Here is a 24,370-nt window from a genome sequence, read left to right on the forward strand (position 1 = left end):
ATGCCACTCATAAGTCAGGAAGATTAAAAATACTCTAAAATTGTAATTCTTCAAGTGTAGAATCTGTACATATACTTTGAAGCCTCACAGATTTCAATCTGTTTTAAAGGTTTCTTATTAATTTCAATGCTTTATATTAAATGATCATCAGTAACATATATGGCCTGTTTCAACTGAATCATTTGTTTCATTGCACCTTTGTAATGTAGTCTTTGGGATGACTTTTCCCCATAATAGTTGTAATAACATCAGATACAAACTAATAAGGTAAAACAAAAAAAATCACAATTATTTTAAAATGTAATTCCACTTTACCATTTGGCTTAGGACCTGGATATAATCCTGGGTGAGTAAAACCTATCTTAAGAAACAAATCTTAACCTTCCATTAAAAACTGCAGACAATATGATCTCCTTTTGACAAAAGTAATCTTATTATCCATTTTGACAATTTATACTAATCTATGCAGTAGACTGATATTGGCTTGCCTTTTTTCTCCTACCACAAAATAACAAAGAAATTCAATATCCAAATGTCCCAAATATATACCTGTTTAAAAGTTCTAGAATATTAAAAATGAAATATAAATATACAGTCAGCTATATACATTGTGGCATCTTTGTCATGATTTTATATTTTTCCCAACTCTAAAGTGATTATGTACGATTAATACAGACACATTTTTAAAGCCTACAAAACAACAATAATAAATTATGACTACCATTTCAAATTGTATCCTCAAATATCCATTAACATATACACAACTTCAAACTATGTTTCTTGCGAACCCTCCCATTCTCTGTCCATGTCATGATGTGCTATGTTATATTGTTAAGAGACGTGAATACAGATTGTGGATTTGGAAATGTCTGCTTTTAATCTGGGGGTTGGCACTCATTAGCTCCATAACTTCTAACAAATTATGCAAATCTGTCTGAGATCCAGGTTCTCCTCTGAATTCTGGGGTACTTCAAAAGGAGTATTTTGAGAATGTATGAAATAAAGTTCTTACCACACAGTTCATTTTCAGTAATTGATATTATTATGGACATGATTATTTATCTCTTTGTCTCTTCAATGAGAGGACATGTTATTCAAGGACAAAGATCAATCTCATAATTCTTTTAATGTTTTCCTGAATGTCTAGAAAGTACCATGCTATGTTCATAATGTCTAATAATTATTTGCTCAATGAAAATTGTAATCAAAAATAGAGAGCAATTACACACTAAACCATAAGACATTGGAATATAAGTGCAAGAAAAGCTCAACTTCAAAGAATGAGATTTGAGTGGGCTGATATAGTCAGGAGAAAATCAATGGCAGAGAAACGACAGCAGAACTGGGAAGTAAAAGCATTTCCAGATAGAACAAGACTGGGCATATAAAATCACACAATGTTCTCAGCGGAATGCATTTCAGAATTCTTTTTTCACCTAAATGAAGATTTCATAAACTAGGCTACTTAATCTTCTAATTTCTTCATGTGTTAAAAACTTTTTATGAAACCATCTTTGGACATATCTTTACAAGATGAGCAGAAATGAAAGAAAAACAATGTATTTTTACCTAAAATTATATCAATAACAATTTGGTACCTGAAGCTACCATGTTATTTATTTTTTTTTTTTATGTAGTCTGACCTGATGTCTTGTACCTATACCACTTACTTATTTAGAAATATAAATACATTAGAAAATTTCTAAAATTAAGTGTACAAAATATCTGTATACTTATTGAATGACTTAATCATTATTTCCATAGTCCTAGTGATTCAGAGTAACTGTGAATTTTCACCTAAAGATCTACAGGATAATTTGTCCTTCTAAAGCAGGGGTATTCAAACTTTTTTCAACGGTTTTCACCAAGGGCCATATGCAGTAAAATACACAAACAGCTGGGCCACTCACTCGAGGTGAAGTACGTATTGCTTCACCTGGTTTATTTAAGTAAACTAAATATATTTTTGGAATTTGCCGCGGGCTAATAAAAAATGGAACGCAGGCCACAGCTGGCCCGCAGGCTGCAGTTTGGACACCCCTGTTCTAATGGGATGAGGGAGAAAATGGAAACTCAGCACTGGAAACTTTCCTACTTTCCTATTCTCCTGAGACTTAATGACTACTTCCAAGACAAAGAGTTTATTCTTGGGTCTATCCATGCATTCTCCAGCCCCAGTGAAATAACTGCATGTAAGGCAAACTACAAAGTGCTCTAGGTATAAATGGTGAACAAGGCAGAGGAATCCCTGTCCTTCTAGGTCACCCAGTTTAGTGGGGATTCATCTCAACCAAATTATTTCACAGATAAGTACAGAATAAGAAATTGTGATTAGCACTTAAAGATAAAATATAGGAGGCCATGAGAAGCTCAAAAATGGACTTAAATTTAAATCAACGGGGTGATCATAGAGGGCTACTCTGTTTTTAATCTGAGAGTTAAATTAGGATGAATTAGGAAGAAGGACCAGGAGTGGGGAAGGAGAATGTGATGGTTAATTTTATGTGCAACACTGACTGGGTTATTGTTGCCCAGATACTCGGTCAGACATTATTCTGAGCGTTTCTGTGAATATGTTTTTGGATGCGTTTAATATTTAAATCAATAAACTGAGTAAAGCAGTTAGGGCCCTAACATTAGGGCCCTCCCTAATGTTGGTGGATCTTATTCAATCAATGGAAGGCCTAAATAAAACAAAGGGCTGACCCTCTCTCAAATAAGAGGAAACTCCCCCTGCCTGCCTGCCTTTGAGCTGGGACTTGGATTTTCTCCTGCCTTCAGACTTGAGCTGAAACAGTGGCTGTTCCTGGGTCTCAAGTCTGCCGGCCTTTGGGTTAGAACTACACCCTTTCCTGCTCTAGGTCTCCTGCTTGCCCACTGCAGGTGTTGGGGCTTGTCAGCCTCTATAATCACATGAGCCAATTCCTTATAACAGATCTCTCTCTGTGTGTGTGTGTGTGTGTGTGTGTGTGTGTGTGTGTGTGTAGAGATAGAGCTAGAGATAGATAGGAGAGAGAGAGAGAGAGAGAGAGAGAGAGAGAGAGAGAGAGAGAAGTAGAGGTAGAGATAGATATATAGATATCCTATTTTATCTGTTTATCTAGAAAACCCTGACTAATACAGGGAGGAAAATTTCAGAGCAAGGGATAAACACTGTACAATGACTCTGACGAGATATCTTAGAGGTTTTTTATGGGATGAAATAAAAACAACTGTGTCTCCACCCAACACTTAAAGAGAGAAGCCAATTGCAGATGAAGCTACAGAGGTGGGCAGGACCCCTATCTTGAATATGTAAGGATGGCAGTAGAGTTTTAAATTTATCTTCGGAAGAATGGGAAATCACTGAATATTTTTAAAAGTAGAGAAGTGAAATAATCTAATCTATGTTTTTAAAAATCACACAGGCTTGATGTATGGAAGTGCATATGGAGGTACATGGGCTTGTTCACAGATGAGATGAGGAGACGAAATAGGAAATTACTGCAACTACAGAGACAAAATATAAAACAAGCATGGACCTGGTGGTGTCAGTAGTACATTGGAGACATGCTTTGCAGACCTGATCCACAAAAGCAGGTGATAGAAGGGTCACAGTGGCATAAAGGAGAGAGCTGCATCATGTATGACTTTAGATGGATGATATGAACAATTGTATAGACATGGATGACCTTTAATGAGAAGAAGGCTGAGGAGAAGATTTAGACAAAGATCAAGAGTCCAGCTTTTGACATATTTTGATACCTTTGAGCAAGCTAAATGGAAACGTGAAAGAGACAGTTACATATATTGGTCTGGAGCTCAGCACAAACATCTGATACGAAGTGTAAGTTTGAAAGTCATCAGACAAGATGGTACTTAAACTGCCTAAGGCAAGAGGGTGCAGAATGAGTAAAAAAGAGGGACGAGGACAGAACTTGAGAATCTCTAATATCTGGGGATTAAGGAGAAGATGAAGAACTAGCAAAAGATACAGAAAATTGTTATCTAAGAAATAGATTTCTTTGTTAGAAAGTTATTCTTTTCCTTTACAATAAGGTACTATTGAAACATCACAAATTCTTTTGAAATCAGGAAGGTTACATATAGAACACTTAAATATGGCCCATATTCTCATTTATTATTCCTAAGAACAAAAATTCTATGTAAACATAATAAATTATTCACAGAGAAACCTGAAATTTCATTATATATATGAGTATATAACAACCAATAAAAGTATTAGATGACACATAAATGTTCTTAAATTTTATATAAACAAGATTAACTCCAACGGTGGAAAAACTCACAGTAATTATCCTTTATCTGTAAATATTAATTTATTCAAAAATTGTAATATTTACATGTTCTTAAATAGAGTAGAATTAGACTTTGATCCATGTTAAATTAACAAACTTATAAATTGTTAAAAACATTAAAATTATTTCAAAATTACATAATTATTTCTTGAGGGAAAACAAGTCTTATAAAACATCAGCAAATCACTCTGGTTAATGGTGGTTGGGTAAAAAAATAGTACCTTATACTTCTTTAATAATTTTTAAAATTACAAAGATCTTCCTAACATACACACACGCACACGTGCGCACGCACACACACACACACTGCTCCAGTAATTGATCACGGATAGTAGATAAATTATCACCTTTAATTTTTTTCAAAAAAAATGAAAATGAATAAGGACTATAACTCAGACTAGGAAATCAGGAACTCAAAGTCCCTAAAGAGCTGGCATGTGTGGCCAAGATTCTTATCATACGACATGGAGTGACTGGAAATCTGAGCAGAAGAGTAGATAGTACTGTCTGACAAACCATCTCCTCCCCATTTTCAACCACCTAACTTCCAACAACCAATTCAGGGAGCCAAGTGGGTATGAATGATATCCTGGCAAACAGAGCCTCAACACCCAGTAAGAATCTTAGATGGCAAAAAAAAAAAACACAAAAAAACAAAAACAAAACAAAAAAAAAAACAACAACAACAAAAAACAAAAAACTTTTGGAGATCGAAATTGCCACAGTTAAGGTCCTTAAGAATAATAAAAAAAATCATTTTCTATAGAGCACAGTACAAGAAATACAAACAAGACAGTAACAACAAATTTCCAAGAAGAATAGATATTATTTATTGAGGGAATATGCTAGAGGCAACAGTTCTTTGCTTACATTTGCTGAGATCTATGACTATTGTGGTTTGAGCTTTACATAACTTTATCTGCCTTGCCTAGATGAATGGGAATGATACACCAGAGGAAGGTGTATGCAATGTCTCAGATGTTTCAGAGCATGGGATAAGTAGTAATTACAGGCAATATAGAAATCGGCAGTTATTACTCAGGACTACCCATGCATTTGAGAAAGACAACGGAAGGCTGACATTGATTTATTACAGTGTTTGGAAGAATAGTGCCTTCCCCACACCCAGAGATGCCCACATCCTAGTTCCTGCAAACTGTGAATATACTAGGTTGCTTGGCAAAGAGGAATTAAGGTTGTAGATATAATTAAGGTTGCTAATCACTTGACATTAAAGTAGAGAGAGTGTCCTGTATCATCAGGGTGGATCTGATGTAATCACAAGATCCTGGAAAGTGGAAGCAAGTAGAATAGAGGAGAGTCAGAGTGAGATGTGACTACAGAAGAAAGACACAGAGAAATGCAAGCTTGTTAGTTTTGGAGATGGAAAATGGGGGCCATGAGCCAATACATATGGACAGCGTCTAGGCGGTAAGAACAAGTAATTAGATTCTCCCTTAGAACTTCCAGAAATTAACAGAGTCCTGCTGACTCCTTGATGTGACAGTGAGGCCTGTGTCAAGCTTCTAACCTACAGATCTGTGAAAAAGAATTATTGCTTTGAATCACTAAGTTTGTGGTAATTTGTTACAACAGCAATAAAAAAAACTAATGCAATCATCAATTTAAGGTGAAGTGTGAAAGCCACAAAGCCTCCATGTCAATAAATGAAAATAATCTCATCTCCTACAAAAACAGGGTAAAATAAATCCAGAGGGTCAGGTCCAGGACTTAATTTGAAGGTTAGGAGTTCTAGACAGTTGAATTCATCTGAAAAGTCTACTACAGCTAAGAAAGATGGGAAGATGTGGAGCCCTGGATACTTGGGAAACGAGCATCTGGTTTGATGCTTGTTCCTTCCATTCCAGACTAGTGCTTCTTCCTTCCTCCTTGCTTGAAGACAATTCAGACAACAATTCTGTGCAGGAGGACATGAAATCCACTCAAGATTTGCCACCATGTCTTCTCCAGCAAGCCTAACTGCCTGGGGAGGCGCTGAGCCTGCCAAAGGAAGAGGGGACAGTGGCCCACAGGACCTGGCCAACATGGCCAGCTGGGTCAGTAAGGTAATTTTGGGATAGAGCCTGAGGATGCTGGGTCACTAGGGAGCAGAACATAAAGTTGGATAACTGAGAGTTCACTGACGTCGGCCTGGCAAGACAGCACTTTTCTTCCGTAGAATCTACCTTGAAACCCCCTATGGGTAGCCAATCCAATAACTGGGGTTAAGTAACAATATAATCCAGCCATGCGGGTGTCAACACTGCCAAGAAAGACACTACTGTCTGAAAGAAGTGGATTTAGCCAATAAGTACTAGCAGGAACTGGCAGAGTATGGAGGGGAATGGATTCTAAGGGTGCTGGATTAAGGTGGGAATGGAAATAAAGCTGGATAAGGGAATGTTTTCTGATATGGATGCAGTATAAAGGATTAGTAACACCCTGGTGAGGACTGCAGGAAATAGTGCAATATTGGTGTTAGGACAGCCTTGCACACTTGGCTTGCCTGGGACACCCTTACTGGGTGAAACAGAAATGCCAGAAATGTGGCATGTGGTAGCAAAGGGGATCAACGGACAGGCTGTCTTTTATTCCTAGAAAGGGGGACAGATTTGTGCAATTGTGGTCACTTTCTTTTATTGACCCCTGTATTACTCGGCAAGAGCTGCCCTAACAAAACCCCACAGACTGGGGGTGTTTATTTTCTCACAGTTCTGGAAGCTGGAAGTCCAAGATCAAGGTGCTAGCAGGGTTGGTTTCTCCAGAGGCCTCTCTCCTTGGCCTGTGATGGGGCCACCTTCTTGCTGTGAGCTCACCTTTGTGTGTGTGCCTTCTAGATGTTTCTTCCTCTTCTTCTAAGGACACCAGCCCAACAGGATTGGGTTCCCACCCTTATAACCTCATGTAACTTTACCTCCTTAAAGGCCTTACCTCCTAATACAGTTACATCGGGGGTTACAGCTTCAACATAGGATTTTGGGGGACAGAATTTAGTCCATAACCACCCCCTGGAAACCAAATGTATGATTGGTCAGATATATGACAATGAGGAATTTTAAATTTTTCCCAAGACCACTGGTTATTTGGGGCGGGGGAAGGCAGGGTGTACATACTGCTTCATTATCTCTGGGCTCTCTAGAAAATAGGGAAAATCAAACCTCTACCTGGAACATACTTGCAGGTCCATCCCAGCTTCACAGTACCTCATCCGCTCAGTTTAGAATGCTGCTGCAACTGAATCACAGTTCAACTTGTCCCTCTGCTCAGTCCAGGCTCCCTCCCTCCCTTCCAGGTGTTGTTCCCAAGAGCAGTCCCTCATAAACCACCTGCATGCAAATCTTCCTCTCAGTCTCAGTGTCCTGGGGAAGCCAACCGCTACATGCAGACCCCTCATCCTGCCTGGATCCAGCCTACTAGTTCCCATGACCTGGACCCACCTATCTCCTTGTAATAAAAATAAATCTAGGCCTATATTATACCAGGCTAACTCACTTGCTCCTCCCCAAGCAACTTCAAATCTAATCCCCCAGAGCAGAGAACAATCGTATGTGGAAAGTTTGCTTTACTGTGTTTGTTTATTTGCTTTATCAATAACTTCCCATCTGTAGAAATGCTGAGTCTTCCATTAATAATGAGAAAACCTCTGCAATGTCATACTGTCAGGAGGATGACAGCTATGTATGATGAATGAGAAGCAGTCAATAGTTAAGCCACCAGAAAATATTCTTAGAGCAATTTTAGAATAAACTTTACAAATATGTAGATTTCAACTTTTATCACAAATAAAGATATTTAAATTGTATTTTCAGGTTCATATGCTATTTCATCCTTTATTTTGTTTATAATAATCTCTATTCCAGTTTTTTAGACATCCCATTGAATTATTATTAACATTAAACAATATTCAGTGAAACGATACACCATAACATATAAATGTACTTAAATCAAAGGTATATTATTTTATACCTCAATTATTAAGATATTATCCACCTTCATCCAAAATAAGAGTATGCATCTAAGGTATCATAAAATACAAAAATTAAAAGTGGAAACAGGCGTAAAAACAGGGTGTACTATATTCTGGAAGTACTCCAAAATATACTGTCAAGTGTGTGAGTTAATAAAAACATAAAATCTATGATTAAACTGTTTTGAACTTTGATTTGACTCATCTTTTACTCTATTCCTTTAAAAGTCTTGCAGTTTGAGATTCTTAGATTACAAAATACACGATGACCTATTCTATTCGACAATATTATCAAACTCTTCAGAGTGAAAAAAGTCATATCCCACTAGTTTCAAGTATTTGGCTCAGAGATGAAAAAGTCACTGTTTAGAGAAAAATTCACAAAATCAATGTTTCTCCATTTTCTTAAAAGTTTGACTTGAAAAATATAATACCAACACAGTTGTACTACAAAATTAATGAATTCCCAATTCTGAAATGTGAATGTATAGGAATTTCAGGGCACTGTTCTTGCAGCCAGACGGAAGTAAGAGTTAAAGCTCCAAAGGCTCAATTGCCTCTGAAAATTTGAGGGGTGGTTATCAGTTAAAGAAAACATCAGCTGCTTAGAAATGCATGGCACTACAGCTGAATATAATACCTTTCCTGTTCTCTCTTGAAATGGTTTCCTATCGAAGCAGTTTCTGTATCAATCTCACAATAGTCAGAATGGTACAGGGTTATACTATATGACACAATAACTGCATTCAAAAAGCAGAGGAAAAAATGACCTTTATTGTAGCAAATGCTGTAGCTAAGAGTCTAAAACAAATCACTAAACTGCACGAATTTGTAAGCTTTGAGGTTTGACGAACTCATTGGCAGCTAAGAGCAGAGCTTGCAATCAACTGTCCTCTTGAGCACAACAAGATTTTCAAGAAAAGAAACCCACTGAAATAGTCTCCTCAATTAACTCTGTGCAAAAAATGCCCAAGCAATACCCAGAGGAAACTCAAGGCAAAAATCAGGCCAAATATGACATTTAACTATCAATCTTAACCAAGGCCAGTGATTATTAATCAGCCTGGGGGAAAACCGAGTAGTACACTTGACAGGGGTTATTTTTTATTAGCACATTCCTACTATGTTACATAGAGAAATATAACTACTTCTGTAGAATATCTAGAAGAGCTGTTGCTTCATTTTTACAGGTCACTAATTACGAATAAGCTTAAAATATCTTATCAGTCCAAAAATAAATTATACCAGAGAGAGCCCTTGGTACCTTGGTATGGGCATTTCAATTTCAAAAAACTCAAGTTATAAATTACAGCTTTCCTTTTCAAGAAAGAAAACTGCATGACATAAAGTGCTGACATTATTTGTATATATAAATGTGTACATATATACACATTTCTTGGGCAAAGATCTAAAATTTATCATCCAATTTGCATTCCTAATATATACTGTTTGAGATAACTTTCATGAATGGCACAACACAAGCCAGATAACTTGTATATTTTAATCTTAGTAAGTATAAACACTTACATATATGAATATAATTAATAAAACATATAACTAACATTTACTTGTACATACATTCACATTTGATTTCAAATTCAGCCACAAGTGACTATATGGTAGTTATTTAAACTTTATGAGTTTCAGATTTCTCATCTATCTCATTCAAAGATTAGATTACAACGTAATGTATATGAAACTCATAGTACAAATGTGGCATGGAGGAAGCACTTGATGAATGGAAGTTATTTTATGAAAAACTTATTATAGCCTATGTTTGATTATTTTTCAATAATAGGAAAAAAGGCAGAGGATCCAAGTAACTACAGTTTGGTTTGTGGATGTATTTGACTATCACAGTTGAATAAAGATATTTTGATGCACCCCAAACTCACTTTTAAAAAGAAGAAAAGACCACCACTGTAAGACCTGACCACCAGAGTGGGAGGGATGGTCTTCAGAGCATACCTGCAACATTGGGCTTCAAGTGTACACATCACCATCGTGCAGGTAAAATAAACTGCACCTGTATTGCTGTTATACAGCTAAGAAACATCTCTCCTGTCAATTGAAAACAAATAAAAGGAAACAGAAGTAACATGAGTTTGTAGAGGTAATGTGAACTGGTGAACAATACGAACATGAACATATCATAAAATATTTTAAAAACAAAATAAATGTTAGGTGAGAGATTGCAACCCCTACTGTCAACACTAAATCAGAGTCAGGGTTTCAAGGGAAGTGGGATAGCCATCCAATTCCTTAAGCTTAACCTAAAGTTCAGCGACTACTCAGGAAACCCACTCCCTGAATAGACACACTCTAACACACACATACTTAAATAGACAGTTAATATATATGAATATATACTCTATATACAAATAAGCATTTGATATATATATATATATATATATATATATATATATATATATATATATATACCCTGTTTCCCTGAAAATGAGACCTACCTGGACAAGCTCTAATGTGTCTTTTGGAGCAAAAATTAATATAAGACCCGGTATTATATTATATTATATTTATTATAGTATAGTATAGTATAGTATAGTATAGTATATAAGACCGGGTCTTAATTTTTGCTCCAAAAGACGTATTAGAGCTGATTGTCCATCTAGGTCTTATTTTCGAGGAAACACGGTATATGCGTGTATATATATATGTATATATACATATATATACATATATATACACATATATGTACATATACATACATATGTGTATATATACATACATATATATACATTCTGAAACTAGAGAAGTGGTTAAGCATAAAGGTTTTTACATAAGTAAGCTTAGAGAATTAAGATTTAACAAGCAAGTTTTCAATGATGACCGAAAAAAAAAAAAGAATAAGTCAAAAGTTTTTTGAGATATTACCTAAAATCATATAATAGAGTGCAACAGTAAAGTCACGAAATCACAGCGAGCAGGAAGAAGGCCCCTTTCAACCCCAGCAGCGGCAGTTGGAGGAATGTTTAATGGTGAGGCACAGGAAATCATCAGAGAATAAGTAGCCTCTGAGTGAAAAGGCGGATTATTTCAGGCTGCAGCCTACTGCGAGTTATTCTTGTCTTAAGTAAATGAATGGGAAACTTCTAAATCCCAGTCTTCACAGTGATGATGTCATTATATCACTTACATTATTGCAGGGAAGGGTCATAATGGAAGAAAGTTGTGCCTCCTTAGGCAATCATACTTAGATGAATCTATACATGACAAAGTAAGGACAAAATAGCCAAAGACTGAACTTGGATTAATTGTGAACTAAGACAACTTCAAAATTAATCTAGCAGTTGTGATCAAGGAAAGGGTACATGTGGTACAGTTTGAAAACATGAATAAATGAAAAATATAAGTTAATGAAAGGAAGGGAGAATCACAATAATGGCATAGAATAAACCATGGAAAACAAGACACAAGTTCTGAATCAGCATATTTTCTTTTTTAAATCAGAATCTTCATAACTACTTCACCAATTCTGAGATATGGAGGTAAGACTGATAACTCCAAAACTGCATGCCAGTTAAACCTGTGCATATCAGTCTACTGTGTGTATACGCTTAAGATGACTTGTTTGGCAAAGTCAATATTGTTCATTCCACATAATGAGAAAAATTATTCTCAACTAATAATTTTGTTGACTGTTTAAAGTACTGAAAAAGATGACCTTCTGGTTTGGTTACGGAGGTACCTGACCAATGTTGCTAACCAATTGTCTAGCTCACATATTCTGACACTCAGAAGACTAACCTAATTAATTTCTCCCATCTAGTTTGTTATATGAATAGGAATGATTGACATGAACTATGTTTCAACCTCAAAAAATAGAAAGTAAGTGTTTGCTAAGGATAACTCAAATGCTTTATATAAAAAAAATGCTTTCTTGTGTAGGTAGTTACAATTTAATGTTGAATAAAGTCCTAGTCTTTTCAGTTAATTCTAATTTAAAGATTTTGTTTAAATAATTAGGTGAGTAGGTAAGAAATTTGAGTCACTTTGGTCACAGCAATTTTAATCAATTTTTAATGAAAATTAGATCTTACAAAATAAATTTGTGATAGCCCCATTTAATGATTTACTCTCATTTTGTTTTTATTTTTAAATTATCAATTATAAGTATTGTTATACACACACATACACACGCGCGCGCGCGCACACACACACACACACACACACACACACTCTCACACAGAGAGTGCCAAAAAAATGTATACACATTGTAAGAAAGGAAAACAAATGTATTAAAATTACGCTGACGGTAACCACTTGGAGCACCTCTTGTTAATGCAGAAGTCAAACGTGACTTGTGTTCATCTTTTGTTATCGGTATATATTGAGCATTATGATTTTAATACAGTTTTTTCCTTTCTGAAAATGTGTATACATTTTTGACACCCTCTGTATACACATATTTCCATTTGGATGGATTGTATTTATATACTGCTATGTTTCAATCAGTCTCAAAATGGTAGGGTATTGAGACTATTCTTGCTTCTTGATACAAAAACAAGATTTATGCATATATTTGAATATGCACATATTAGGTCACACTAATATTCTTTGGAGCTTTTAAATGAGGGGGACTGTAGCTCTGTACCACCATCCTCCCCATTAAGAAGCAGAAGGGAAACCTCCAGGGTTGGGTGGATTGAGAGAAGGAGTCTAGCCTGAGGAATAATTAACAGCTACATATCATGTGCATACAAGATGCAGTATCAAATAGCATTTTCATGCACATATGAATATTACATATACTGCTTAAAAATACACCACTGGAGTTATTTTCTGCTAGACTGACACACTGGAATATTTTTTCAAAAATATTTCTAGCCCCTTACACTGTTCTAAGACCAAATGGCAATCCTATTATGAGGTCCAATTGCTAGAGAATCTGCAACGCTAAAAAATGCCTTTAAAAAAATGTTACAACATATTTTAAGAAGACAGAGGAAACTCTCCATGCACTCTACCTTTACTACAGGTATAAAAATAAAGGCATACTTTTTTACTCTTGATAATTCCATTTCCTCTATGTAACAGCCCACTTCCCTAAGAGTTTATTAGATGTGGATACTGAGAGATAGAGAGATTAAGATTTTTGCTTGTGGTAATACAGTAAAGCAGCAGGTGAACAAGAAGAAAGCCCAAGTTTTCCCAACAGTTTTCAACCACATCGTGCTGCCTTGCACAAGAATAAAAACCAATAATGAAAGCACATACCTCTCTTTTCATAAGGGCAATGCATTCATTTCAGTGCTTGTACATTTGTAAAGAACAACATGACACTTTAAGGCATTCTGGACCGATAGTCCAGAGCCTCTAAGTAGTAAGCATTCTAAAAAGGCTTTGAAAGTCTTTGATTTTAACTTCAAAAGCAGCTGCTATGTACGTAGGTTCAGAGCTTCCCAAGTTTGCCTAGAACTAGGGAGGGTTCAGTATCGCACAAGAACTTGAGAGACAACTGGCTTATATTCTGATGAGCAGGTCAGTTGGCTTTAAGTTGAATACACACGGACCCAGAATTTTGGTGGTCATAAATATCTGAGCAAGTTCCAGAATACTACAGGATGAAATTTATTTTGCAGACTTACAGACTTTGCTGGGGTGGGGAGGAGCGAGGGGAGGGGGGAGGGTGCATAGGTTAAATGACAGATACATCTTTCTTGTTGGGGTGAATTTTGCATAAATTGCTTAGACTTTGTTGAACACACATCCCAAGGTTATTTTTTCTTTCTGCACCACCATTTCTACAGCTGGGATCCATTCGGTAGCAATTCCCTTTCCTCCTCCTTCATTTTTTTGATGCCAACCTCTTTCAAGGCTCAACCCATAATGTACCAGTTTTTTCAAGTTTCCTTCAACCATGACACTCTCTATACTTGCTCTCTTTTATCTAGGCACAAACATTTGTATACATGTCAGAGCCTTATTTTGTTTGTTTTTCTATTAGGCTTTACCATCTCAGTTAACTTATAAAACTCTGAGTTCATAGCCCTTACCACATAGCAACATGTGTTACACATAACAGTTCATAACAGTTATATATTACTTTGTAGACTGAAGTTAGCAGAACTTAACCTAATTCTGCCCAGAATCTGTGTAGTATTCCCACTGGTCACGTTTTCTGATAAGTACCTTCCTCATACTTTTCTGTCCTTCTCAAAGCACTCCTTGGAGCCTCTTCGTCTTCAGTAGGAAGTCTGTCTGAGGCAACGCATGGACCCACTTCACAGTTCCACTCAGAAAACAGAGATAATGCCCCGATCCTTAATCTGTGCCTATCTCTCCGTATGTACCAAAGCCATGCAATTAATTAACAGGAAGGATAATCTGGTCTACCAGGACGACAGGCTCCATTTAAGAGTTCCTATAGCCCCTCATCTTTCCCTTTCAGGAGACAAAAAAAATCTCCCTGAACATGTCCTTCAGTCAAACAACATTTTTTTTTCTTCCTCTGTTTGATGCACATGAGCAAAGTTCTAATTACTTCAGAAAAAAATTATTTTGCAGTTTTGCCATTACTTAAGGACAGATGTATTTCTCTTGCAGCCTTTTCACGCTAGCATATGATTTCTAACTCTCCTCCCTCTCTCAGATCTCTCCCGCCTTTTGCACAGTCCTTCTGGACTCTGGGAGGCCTAGCTAGGAATCAACTCTTCCTCTTTCCGACAGACATGTTTCCTTTCCAGAGAATCACTCAATTATTTTCATCCCTCCCACTCTCATTATAACAAAATAAGAAAAGAAATATGCTGCTTGCAGATATGGTAACATATGGTACTTGACCCCATCTGTCAACCACTGAAACAGTCCTTAGAATGGTTTTGACTGGGGACAACAAGAAACTGATGTCTCCTATTTTTATGCAAAGTTGTAGAGGTAGCGCACTAAAAACCAAACAGAATAAGTTACATCATAAAGTCTAATACCTTTGCTCCTATCAAAATGTGTCGTTAATAATTTATAGTAAATGTGTAATAGCCAAAAACAATGGTCCTCATATTTAAAATGCTCTTCTGTGATTGTAGACTCCTGGGAAATGTATGATTTGGACTATAAAATGGAAATCACCTTTCTTACCAAATTCAATCAATGACATCAACAGGAAATGAAATAGAACATTTTAAAAACCAAGATTAGAAATGTCATAGTATTTTGGGAAAGAAGTAAGAAAACAATCCAAAATGGCTTAACTGGGATCAATGCAAGGTGGTATAGTTAAGAAAGAAAATGAAATTACATTGGTATAAAAATGGAAAGTACCTTAGCACATGCCTCAATAATGGAGTATGAAGGATTTTAATAAGTTATATATATATATATATATATATATATATATATATATATACACACACACACACACATATATATATACACACATATATATATAGATATATATATATATATATATATATATATATATATATATATCTCCAATGAATGTGCCTGGGCTCTGGGAAAAAAAGCTGTGAAATTTCCTTCTGGAAAGAAATCTCACAAACAACATAGGACCACCATCTGACTGACATAATGTAAAAGCTATTGTGTCTTAAATTAGTAGGATGATTTAATGTCATTTTAAAGTCTCTTCTCACAAGCTTATGATTTTACAGAGCCAAAAGTTTATTAATTGCATTTGAAAATAAAAATAGGATACAGTTTTCTATGAATGCAATCATTTATTCAGTCTGCTCTAAGTAATATATTTACATTGACAGTCACTGAAGCAAAGAAATGAGATTTCATTTTGTGGGACTCTTCAGTTAATGACAATTCCAACGAAGCTAAAAGTGTTCACTTATTCATACTTGAATTGCATTCACTATAATACTTCAGCTGTCCTTCCAAAACAGCCCAAAAGGAGAGTAAGACCTACCCCAGTTCCACTCGGAGCTGACGGCACATTCCTTTCGTTGACTGCAGCTGCTGAAGGTCACCAGCTCTAGAGCTCAGTTCCACGACTAGGCAGGTACATCTATTTGTCTTTGTGGGTAGTACGCCCTCAGCCCAATTCCTTCAACACTTTCCCCAAAGCATGAGGACCAGGCCAGAGAACATCAGATTAATCACCTCCATAGTTGAAAAGCAACCTGAGACCACTACGGCTCCTAACACTGTCTTAATAAGACATACAATGAACCCATAACACTCATGCTATTAGTTGCATCCCATTAGCCCTACCCCAAGCACATTAAAATAGTAAGTTTTATTTTTTCAGAAAATGTTGCTTGTACCCTGCTTCTCCAAAAGGCTTAAGGTGATCCACCTTGTAAAACAAAAACTAAAATCATTTTACAATCTCAATAAAAAGGGTCAGAACCAGAGGCACTTAAATTAAGACAAGAAATCAAGATCAAGAAAAATGCCTTCCTTGGATTTCTTTTGTGAAATTTATTCACCAGAAGTGCTTCATCTCTAAATTTTTACCTCTGAATCCTAATTATCTGAAGGTTGGCATTCTGATTTATTCTCTAGAAAGTGATTCCTTAGATTTGGTGTACAACCTGCTCAATCTAAAATACATAACAACCCATTTAGGGGCTTCCCCAAGCACAAAAGCAAGTAACACTGTATAAAATAATCTGCTCATTTGGCCCGTGAATTCTCCATAACGAGACTAGCAAAGACAACCTTGAACAGACAAAATTCTCCCAAGATACAAAGAATGGCCACTTTTCCTTGTGATGTTGACTGTAGGGTAGATGTTGAGGAAAATTTGCCTTCATTGGTTGATGTGAGCTTTTGTTTATTAGTTTTTATCTTCCTACACGTGCTGTGATCAGGGGTTGAGTAAACTCCCCCTTTTGTCTCATTCTCCCACGCAGGGGAAATATGAGACGATGTTGCTTTCTGGGTCTCATTCTCCTGAGCAGGGTTGTTTTTCTGTCCCCCTTGGGTCTCAGTCTCCCGAGCAGGGGAGACAAGAGATGACGTTTTCTGTTTGGTCTCATTCTCTCGAATAGGGGAGATGAGATGATTGTTGTTCTGTCTGTGCGATGAGGTGATGGTTAGCTTAGGGTTAAAGAAATTTTTGATCAGGGGTTGAGAGAATTCCCTCTTTGTTCTGTCTGTTTCACCCACATCAACAGATGAAGTAAAAAGATAGCTAAGTGATATGAGGACGATGTGACAGGCACGTTGCCAGGCTTTGGAAGACCTTGGACTGATGGTCCCAAGCAAGAACAGTAGATATTGCTTAACCGGATGAATTGTCCCTTGGGGCATGATGGGCAACATTCATATCAGTAATTGCCGGATCCTCCTGGAACTGGCCATTCCCGGAGTGGGAGGCAGGAACAAGAAACTTGGCTCTAAGGTACATCTGAGAAAATATATAAGACAGACTTCAGTTGACAGTGTAATTATTATTTCGTCATTTGGTCATTTGTCACTGGTGATTTTTCATCATTCCAACATTTTGAAGACTTCCAGCAAAATGCAGTTTACAACACCAGGGGATGTCCTAACTTTCAGCCATGAACCTGGAGAGGTCTGAACCAGGCCTCTGGTTCAGAACCAGCTTGCAGCTTACAACATCAGAAGACTTCTTAACTTCTAACAACAATAACGACAAAAGCAGCAACAGTTTTCAGATTGTTAACACCTTGAAAACTTACATGCAGCTTGCAGCTTATAGTGTCAGAAGATGCCTTGACTTCCAACAGCAACAACAAAGACAACAGCAACATTCTTGGGAACTAACAAACAGCGGCGTGGGAGACGCCTGAGTTTCTCTCAGCTACAGACGTGGCAAGGTTTTGATTTATGACTTTTCCAGTGTTGTTCTCCCGTTTGGAGAGCTTTTGGCATCTACTGTAATAATTACTATCCTATAGAGCTTATTACTGCTTTTGGATACTCCTTACTGATGTTATTTGTGTATTTAGCCAAGTGATTTTTGATCAATAGTAAACGTATATTGGGATCTCTTAAACTTATATGTATGTGTACTCCTTTGACATGACATTGTTATCAATGTATATAGTTTACTCTTAACTACCTTTACTTCTGACATTAACATATTCTATTAATTGCCTTTGTCTTTTGCTATTACATATTGCTAAATAAATTGATTAGCCCCATTCTAGCATGTGTTCCTCCTCCTCCTTCCTCCCACCCCCCCACCTGCTCATCATTATTGTGGCCAAGATGGTGACGATAAAAGAGTCTGTGTGTGTGCGTGCACACAGGGACAGTTGGGTGAGGGGTTGGAAGAGAGAAGGTCAGAGCTGACTGTATGTGATAGAACTTTAGACTGATTTTTTCATCAACATTTATTACATTCATCTCTTCCTCTCCTTCCACAGGCTGACGCCCTAAATAGGTGTTCAGTCAAAAGCAGTTATCTGATCACAGGTTCACTCCAAACTCGAGCTGGGCAAAAATTGCAGCTCAGGGCACTTGAGATGTGAGTATAGGAACATCCTAGGACAGGATGTAATGGTCAACTGACCTTCCACAGCATCCTTATACTGCTGGGTCAATCTGTCCATCCAGGTTTAATTCAAGTCATGGACAGTCTGAAATAGTTTCCAGATGCTTCCTGCCCATCTTGTCTCCTGGTTCTCAATTCCACTAAGCCTTTTCTATCCAGCTACTTCCTGGGGTGTCATTCTTAATTGTATGAGATTAATTGATATTATTTGAACTAAGTAAATATAGCTTGCTAATTCGTCATACACATGTGTTTGATAAACTTATTCTATTTACTGGTTCTAGCATATCCTGAAAGCTATTTAGGGACAATACATTAACTATTTCAGGACACGAAGTCACTGGTTGATTTGGCTGCCATTAAAAACTCTTCAGACATAAACTTTTATTTTGATTTTCATTTGTAGTGGAGATTTGTCCTGTGCTAATGCAGTTACAATCTTTTATTAGTCTCCTTGGAAATTAAGGGTATGATAGGCCAGATAAAAAAAATACAGTGTGTATAGGTGGAGCAGTTTTTCCTTTTTTGGCAAGACAACTTGCCAAAAAGAGAAGTTTACAGGAGAAGTTTACAGGAGATACGAGTCTCAATATTATGCCATTATCAACAAATCTCTAGAAAACAGTTCCACAGTCCAAACAATTTACTTCCAAAGAATGACTTACAGAGAAAACTCCCCATACTAGGAAAATGCTTTGGATCCCTCAGCTCTAGGTATTTCCGTACGTATACACACATCTGAGGTTTACCTTGCAACTCTTGATGCTGTGTTTAATCAGTTACCCTAAACCAAATGCAGTGAGAGTGTAAAAAAATTAATAATGCCCCAAATGGATACCAGTTGATTGTTTATTTAATAACTTTTGGTTTTCATTGATGTTAACTGAGTAAAAATAAAAGTAAAACAAAATTTTAAAATTATAAGAATGTTCTGAGGAAAAAAATTTGAATACAAATAACTTCTTAAAATTCAAGAGGGGAAAATCTGTAACTTCAGAAAAATGCATTTATAACACCATATAAATATAGATATCTCCAAATGGGTGTTATCCATCAAAATAGTTAATATAGTTGTCTTAGGAAGTCCACATAAGTTAGTTTTTGATGCTGCTCTTTATGAAGAAATTTTTTTGCAATCTTTCTTTCAGAAGTATTTTCCAATAATTTATATTACTGCAATGCCATCTCTGATATATAATATGTAAGGAATATACAGGAAAAGTGTCATTTGTAAAAAATGTTTTTTAATGACAGAATTATTGGTGGAGAGTAGACAGGCAGATATAAATTAAAGGATAATCTCCCTCACTCAGCTGCCCCACACACATATACAAATCTCAGTCATTATGCAGTTAGTTTGCTAAGCAATATTCCCAGATAAATGTCAGTGAGTTTCTAGGTCTATTTCACACTTTAGAACTTCACGTGCGTGCCAAGCTGACTGAGCACAATGGGAAGATTACAGTAACTCAAGACAACATAACCCATACATTAAAATATTCTCAATTACTAAAAATATATATTTGAATTTCATGCTCAGTTTTCCAGCCAAGAAGTGGAAGAGTGAAGGGACTGACTAGCTATTTCAAAAAAAAAGGTTACAATGATACGTTTCCAATCATGTAAATAATATTAGGCTACAATGAAGTGACTTGCCTGAGTTACCTATAACACAAGTTTTATATTCTCTTGAACCTAGCTACTAGAAAACAGTATTAAGTAATAATACTATTTTTAGTGTGTAGTGTGAATGGTTTTACATCTGGAAATACAGGCAAATAAAGGGATACAGGGATAGAGGTTTTTACGCTAGCAAAGTTCCCATCAAGGTCTTTGAAGTCTGTTTATAATTGCCGTGTGTTTTTTTGTGTGTGTGTGTTTTTGTTTGTTTGTTTGTTTGTGTTTTTCTAATACATCACTTCCATTTCTCTTCAAATAAAATGTTCAAAACACACTTTATAACCTTACACTATCTCTTATGTCTATGTCCTTTACAACTGATCGATGTTTTATAACTAAATAAAAATAAACTGTTCTCTTCCCCATAAATGCTTCCGCAAATAAAAATAAAACACCTTTAGGTTAAGAAAGGTCAAGATTTACAAAGTCAAAGCAAGGAAATTTGAAGTCTATATCCGTGATTCTCACACTTGAGCATTCAGCAGAATCATGACCTGAGGTAATGAACACAGATTGCTGGGACCCACACTCTGAATTTCTGATTTACAAAGTCTGGGACGTCGATCATTTGCATTTCTAATAAGTTCCCAGGTGAAACGGATGCTAAAGGTGAGGGTTCCCCAGTTTGAGAACCTAATATCTGGGATATGCAAGAGAGATTTGAAATGTCATATATAAATATATTTTTCCACCCACTTAATAGTTTTGACATTTATAATAACCATAGATGCTGACTTGCACACAAAGCTGATTCTATTCTCAGCTAAGTGACTAATAACCATATCAATAGTAAAATAAAACAAACAAACAAAAAGGCCACCACCTTCATCAGATGAAGTTCAGGAGCAGAACTGCCTCCTCTTTCATTATTAAGCAACACGGGCACAAGATTATTCTAATGCAATTGTTTTCTACTTGTCTCCACTCCTAGATCTTACCCTTTTCCACTCCCCAATTTGACACTTGCCAGGAGTCATAATCTGAATTACAAAAAGTAACAGGAAAATGGAACCAAGTCTTTCTAATCCAGACAGTTCCAGCCATGCTCCCCCCCACCACCAATCTTTCTCACTTCTCATTATCCCCCCAACACACACACATACACATACACACAATTAAAAAATAATAAAATAAACTCCTTTTGATGGGATGATGTGAACAAATGGGAGAGAAAGACTTGGGCATGGGCTAAAAGGAATTCAGACTCTCCCATGCTAAGGAACAGCTCCTTGAGAAGGCTCTAACGCCAGCATTCCTCCATCTCTGGAAGCCTGGCCACTCTCAGCTGCTGGGGACACCAGAGTCTGGCAGAAGTCAAAGAGCACTAAATAATCACTGCTCTCCTCAAGGCCCCAGCGCCTGCCAACCGCCAAGAGGTAGGACCTGCTTGGAGTCTCAGCATCTCTCATACACACACACACCACCACCACCACCATTTAGCAAGCTCTGTTCCATCTGGGAACGAGGGAAAATAAAGATGCTCAAAGGTGGGATAAAGTGAAGGTTTCTTCTCCAGAGCCAAGGAGACAACTAGGAAGACACAAAAGGGGCGTGGCAGAAGGGCCTGCTGGCGCAAGGCCAGAGCTCCTACTTAGGGGCGGGGTGGGGGTGGGGGGTGGGGGAGGGGGAGTCCTCCCGGCCACCCTCCAACACTGCTGGGCCCTGGACAGAACACAGTGGAGAGATTAAAGGCTGGGTCGCATCTCCTGCGTTCTTTCTCAAACACCCACCCACTGTGCACTGGGTGATCTCAGAGTTTGAGGATTCAAGGTCCCCTTGTACCCGCGCCCACTCCGCAGTCCGCAGTCAGGTCTAGGGTCTGCAGGGAAAGGTCCAGCATTTCCACACTCATGCCATTTGCCCCGGGGGTTGCCACTGACTTAGCACTGCAGTACTAGGGTCCAAACTCCCGAGTGAGACAGGGGGCAGTGGGCTGGATTTACAGCACACATTCTCAGGATATTGGCCCTAGGGGAGCTGTGGGCGAGTTCTGTCCCCTGAAGGGCTGTTTTCCTAATCTCCCACCATACCTCGAGATCACAAAAGTTATTTTTCCTTTATGGCACCGCCTTCTTGTCCCGGGAGAAGACGCACTTCGGCCAGAACCCGGGTGTGTGTGTGTGTGTGACTCTATATTTTCCGTCCCGAAAGCCAAGGGTGCCAACTGCTGACAAGCAAGGGAACCTGGATTTGCTCCTGAGGACTTAAAAACCTCCGAATTAACAAGCTCGCCCTTCTCCCGGTCCTAACCTGTCCAGACCTGGGTTTTCCAGAGAACTGGGACTGTGTTCCAGTTGCAGTGAGCTGGTGTCCTGCCCCGGTGCCGAGACGCGCGGACGTGGCCATCCGTTCATTCATGTATTTGCTCATCCATTCACACAAACATGTTTCTTAATTGTGTCTGGCACCGAGAATCTTGCCTGCTATTTTCTCCTCCCCAAGTCAGTGCTCATGGCAACGGCCGGTGCAGAATGCAACTCAACTGTCACCCCACTTCCTGAGCCGGAAAATCAAGTCATTTAGGCATTCACACACAAAAAGGAAAAGGTGTGTGTGGGGAGGGGACGGGGGCGGAGAGCGATGGGGAGCGCACTGGGGTTACATTCGAAGCCTCCCTTTGGGGGAAACCGCAGCACCGACACCGCGGCACGCGGGGAGCCAAATTATTAAATCAAAGACTGGTAGAGCTTGGGTCCCCAGGAGGGATAAATCAAGTGCAAAGCCACTCGTTCGCAGGAGTGCAACGCTGCCGGCTCGACCCAACTCCGAGCCCGAGCCGAGGTGCTGGGGGAGCGGCTCACAGCCCAATCCGCAACGCGCTCGCTGTCTCCTTACAGCTCCCAATAACGTGATGGAGTGTGAATCAAATGCCACGCCGGGAGGGGCCCCGGGACTGCGCGAGTCGTGCTTTCTCGCTCACCAGCCTATCTTGCCTAAGAATCACAAGGTCACGATAGCGTCGCGATTCCACTTACCGTACACTCCTTGGCCAGAGATCCCCTCCAGGAGGACTGTTAGCAGCCACACGAGACCGTACACTAAATCCATCTTCACGTGAACACGAACATATCCAGCCCAGGGGGTACGCAGCGGGACCTTCTGGAGGCCGGTGGCCAAGCGAGTGCGCTCCACTCGCTCACGGGCCGCGCCGAGGTGCCCGGGACCCGCTCGCCCAAGGAAGCGCCGTCCGTCCGTCCTTCCCCGGCCGCGGCCGTGAGCGGAGCGCAGGAGCCCCACACACCCCACACTCATGCACGCACGCACACACAGACACACAGACACACTCCCACAACACAATACCCTGACACACACACGCACGCCTCACTCACACCGGGCGCCTGGGAAAATCGCAGACGCCGGGGAGGAGCGGGGGGCGTGATGGGAAAGGGAGCCGAGAGGCGAAGTGTTCTTCAGGGCAGCGGGCTCCAGTCTCCGCAGCGGCGGCTGCGGCGGCGGCGACGCGCTGGGCTGGCGGCGGGCGCGGGCAAGGGGCCGGGGGTGCCGAGCGGTGCGAGCCCGGCGCGGACAGCCTCGGAGCAGGAAGTGGCCTGTGACTCGGGGCACAGAGCAGGAGCTTCCTCGCCTGTGTTCGCTTTTACAAAGTAACTCGCGAAGGTCCCCGGAGGAGCGTCAAGCGGCGGCAGCGGCCCGCCCGCCCGCAGTCCGGAGCCCCCAGCCCTGCTGTCTTGCCTTCCCCCATTCCATCAGTTGCCATTGCAACGCCAATCCTATTACACGATACAGGCTCGCATCGCCAAGCGGGGAGAGGAGGAAGAGGAGGAGGAAGGAGGAGGAGTGGGACTAGGGGGACCGGGGTGGGGAGGAAGGAAAGGGAGGCGGAGGAGGAAGGAGGCGAGGGACCGACAGGGCGCAGAGTGTGCGTCTCTAGCTCTCTCGGGCGACAGCCTCAGCCTCCGCCGCCACCTCCACCACCACCGTTCTCCAAAATAGGCTTCAGCGCCCCGCCAGCGA

At 39.1% G+C, this 24,370-nt stretch overlaps 1 protein-coding gene across 4 annotated transcripts in view; it reads right to left on the reverse strand.

Annotated features, from left to right (window-relative positions):
- Positions 1–23,957, reverse strand: part of MDGA2 (MAM domain containing glycosylphosphatidylinositol anchor 2) — a 790,763-nt gene extending 766,806 nt beyond the window's left edge. For all 4 annotated transcript variants that reach the window (XR_002137734.2, XM_074328196.1, XM_074328195.1 and 1 more), the window contains exon 1: positions 23,374–23,957. Coding sequence is in view for 3 of the 4 variants with exons in the window: in XM_074328196.1 (XP_074184297.1) it covers positions 23,374–23,650 (277 nt within the window). In the remaining variant the exon portion in view is untranslated. The remainder of the gene's footprint in view (positions 1–23,373) is intronic.
- Between the last annotated feature and the right edge of the window lie 413 nt (positions 23,958–24,370).

The sequence above is a fragment of the Rhinolophus sinicus genome, linkage group LG03, assembly GCF_036562045.2.
Source record: "Rhinolophus sinicus isolate RSC01 linkage group LG03, ASM3656204v1, whole genome shotgun sequence".
Lineage (NCBI taxonomy): Eukaryota > Metazoa > Chordata > Mammalia > Chiroptera > Rhinolophidae > Rhinolophus > Rhinolophus sinicus.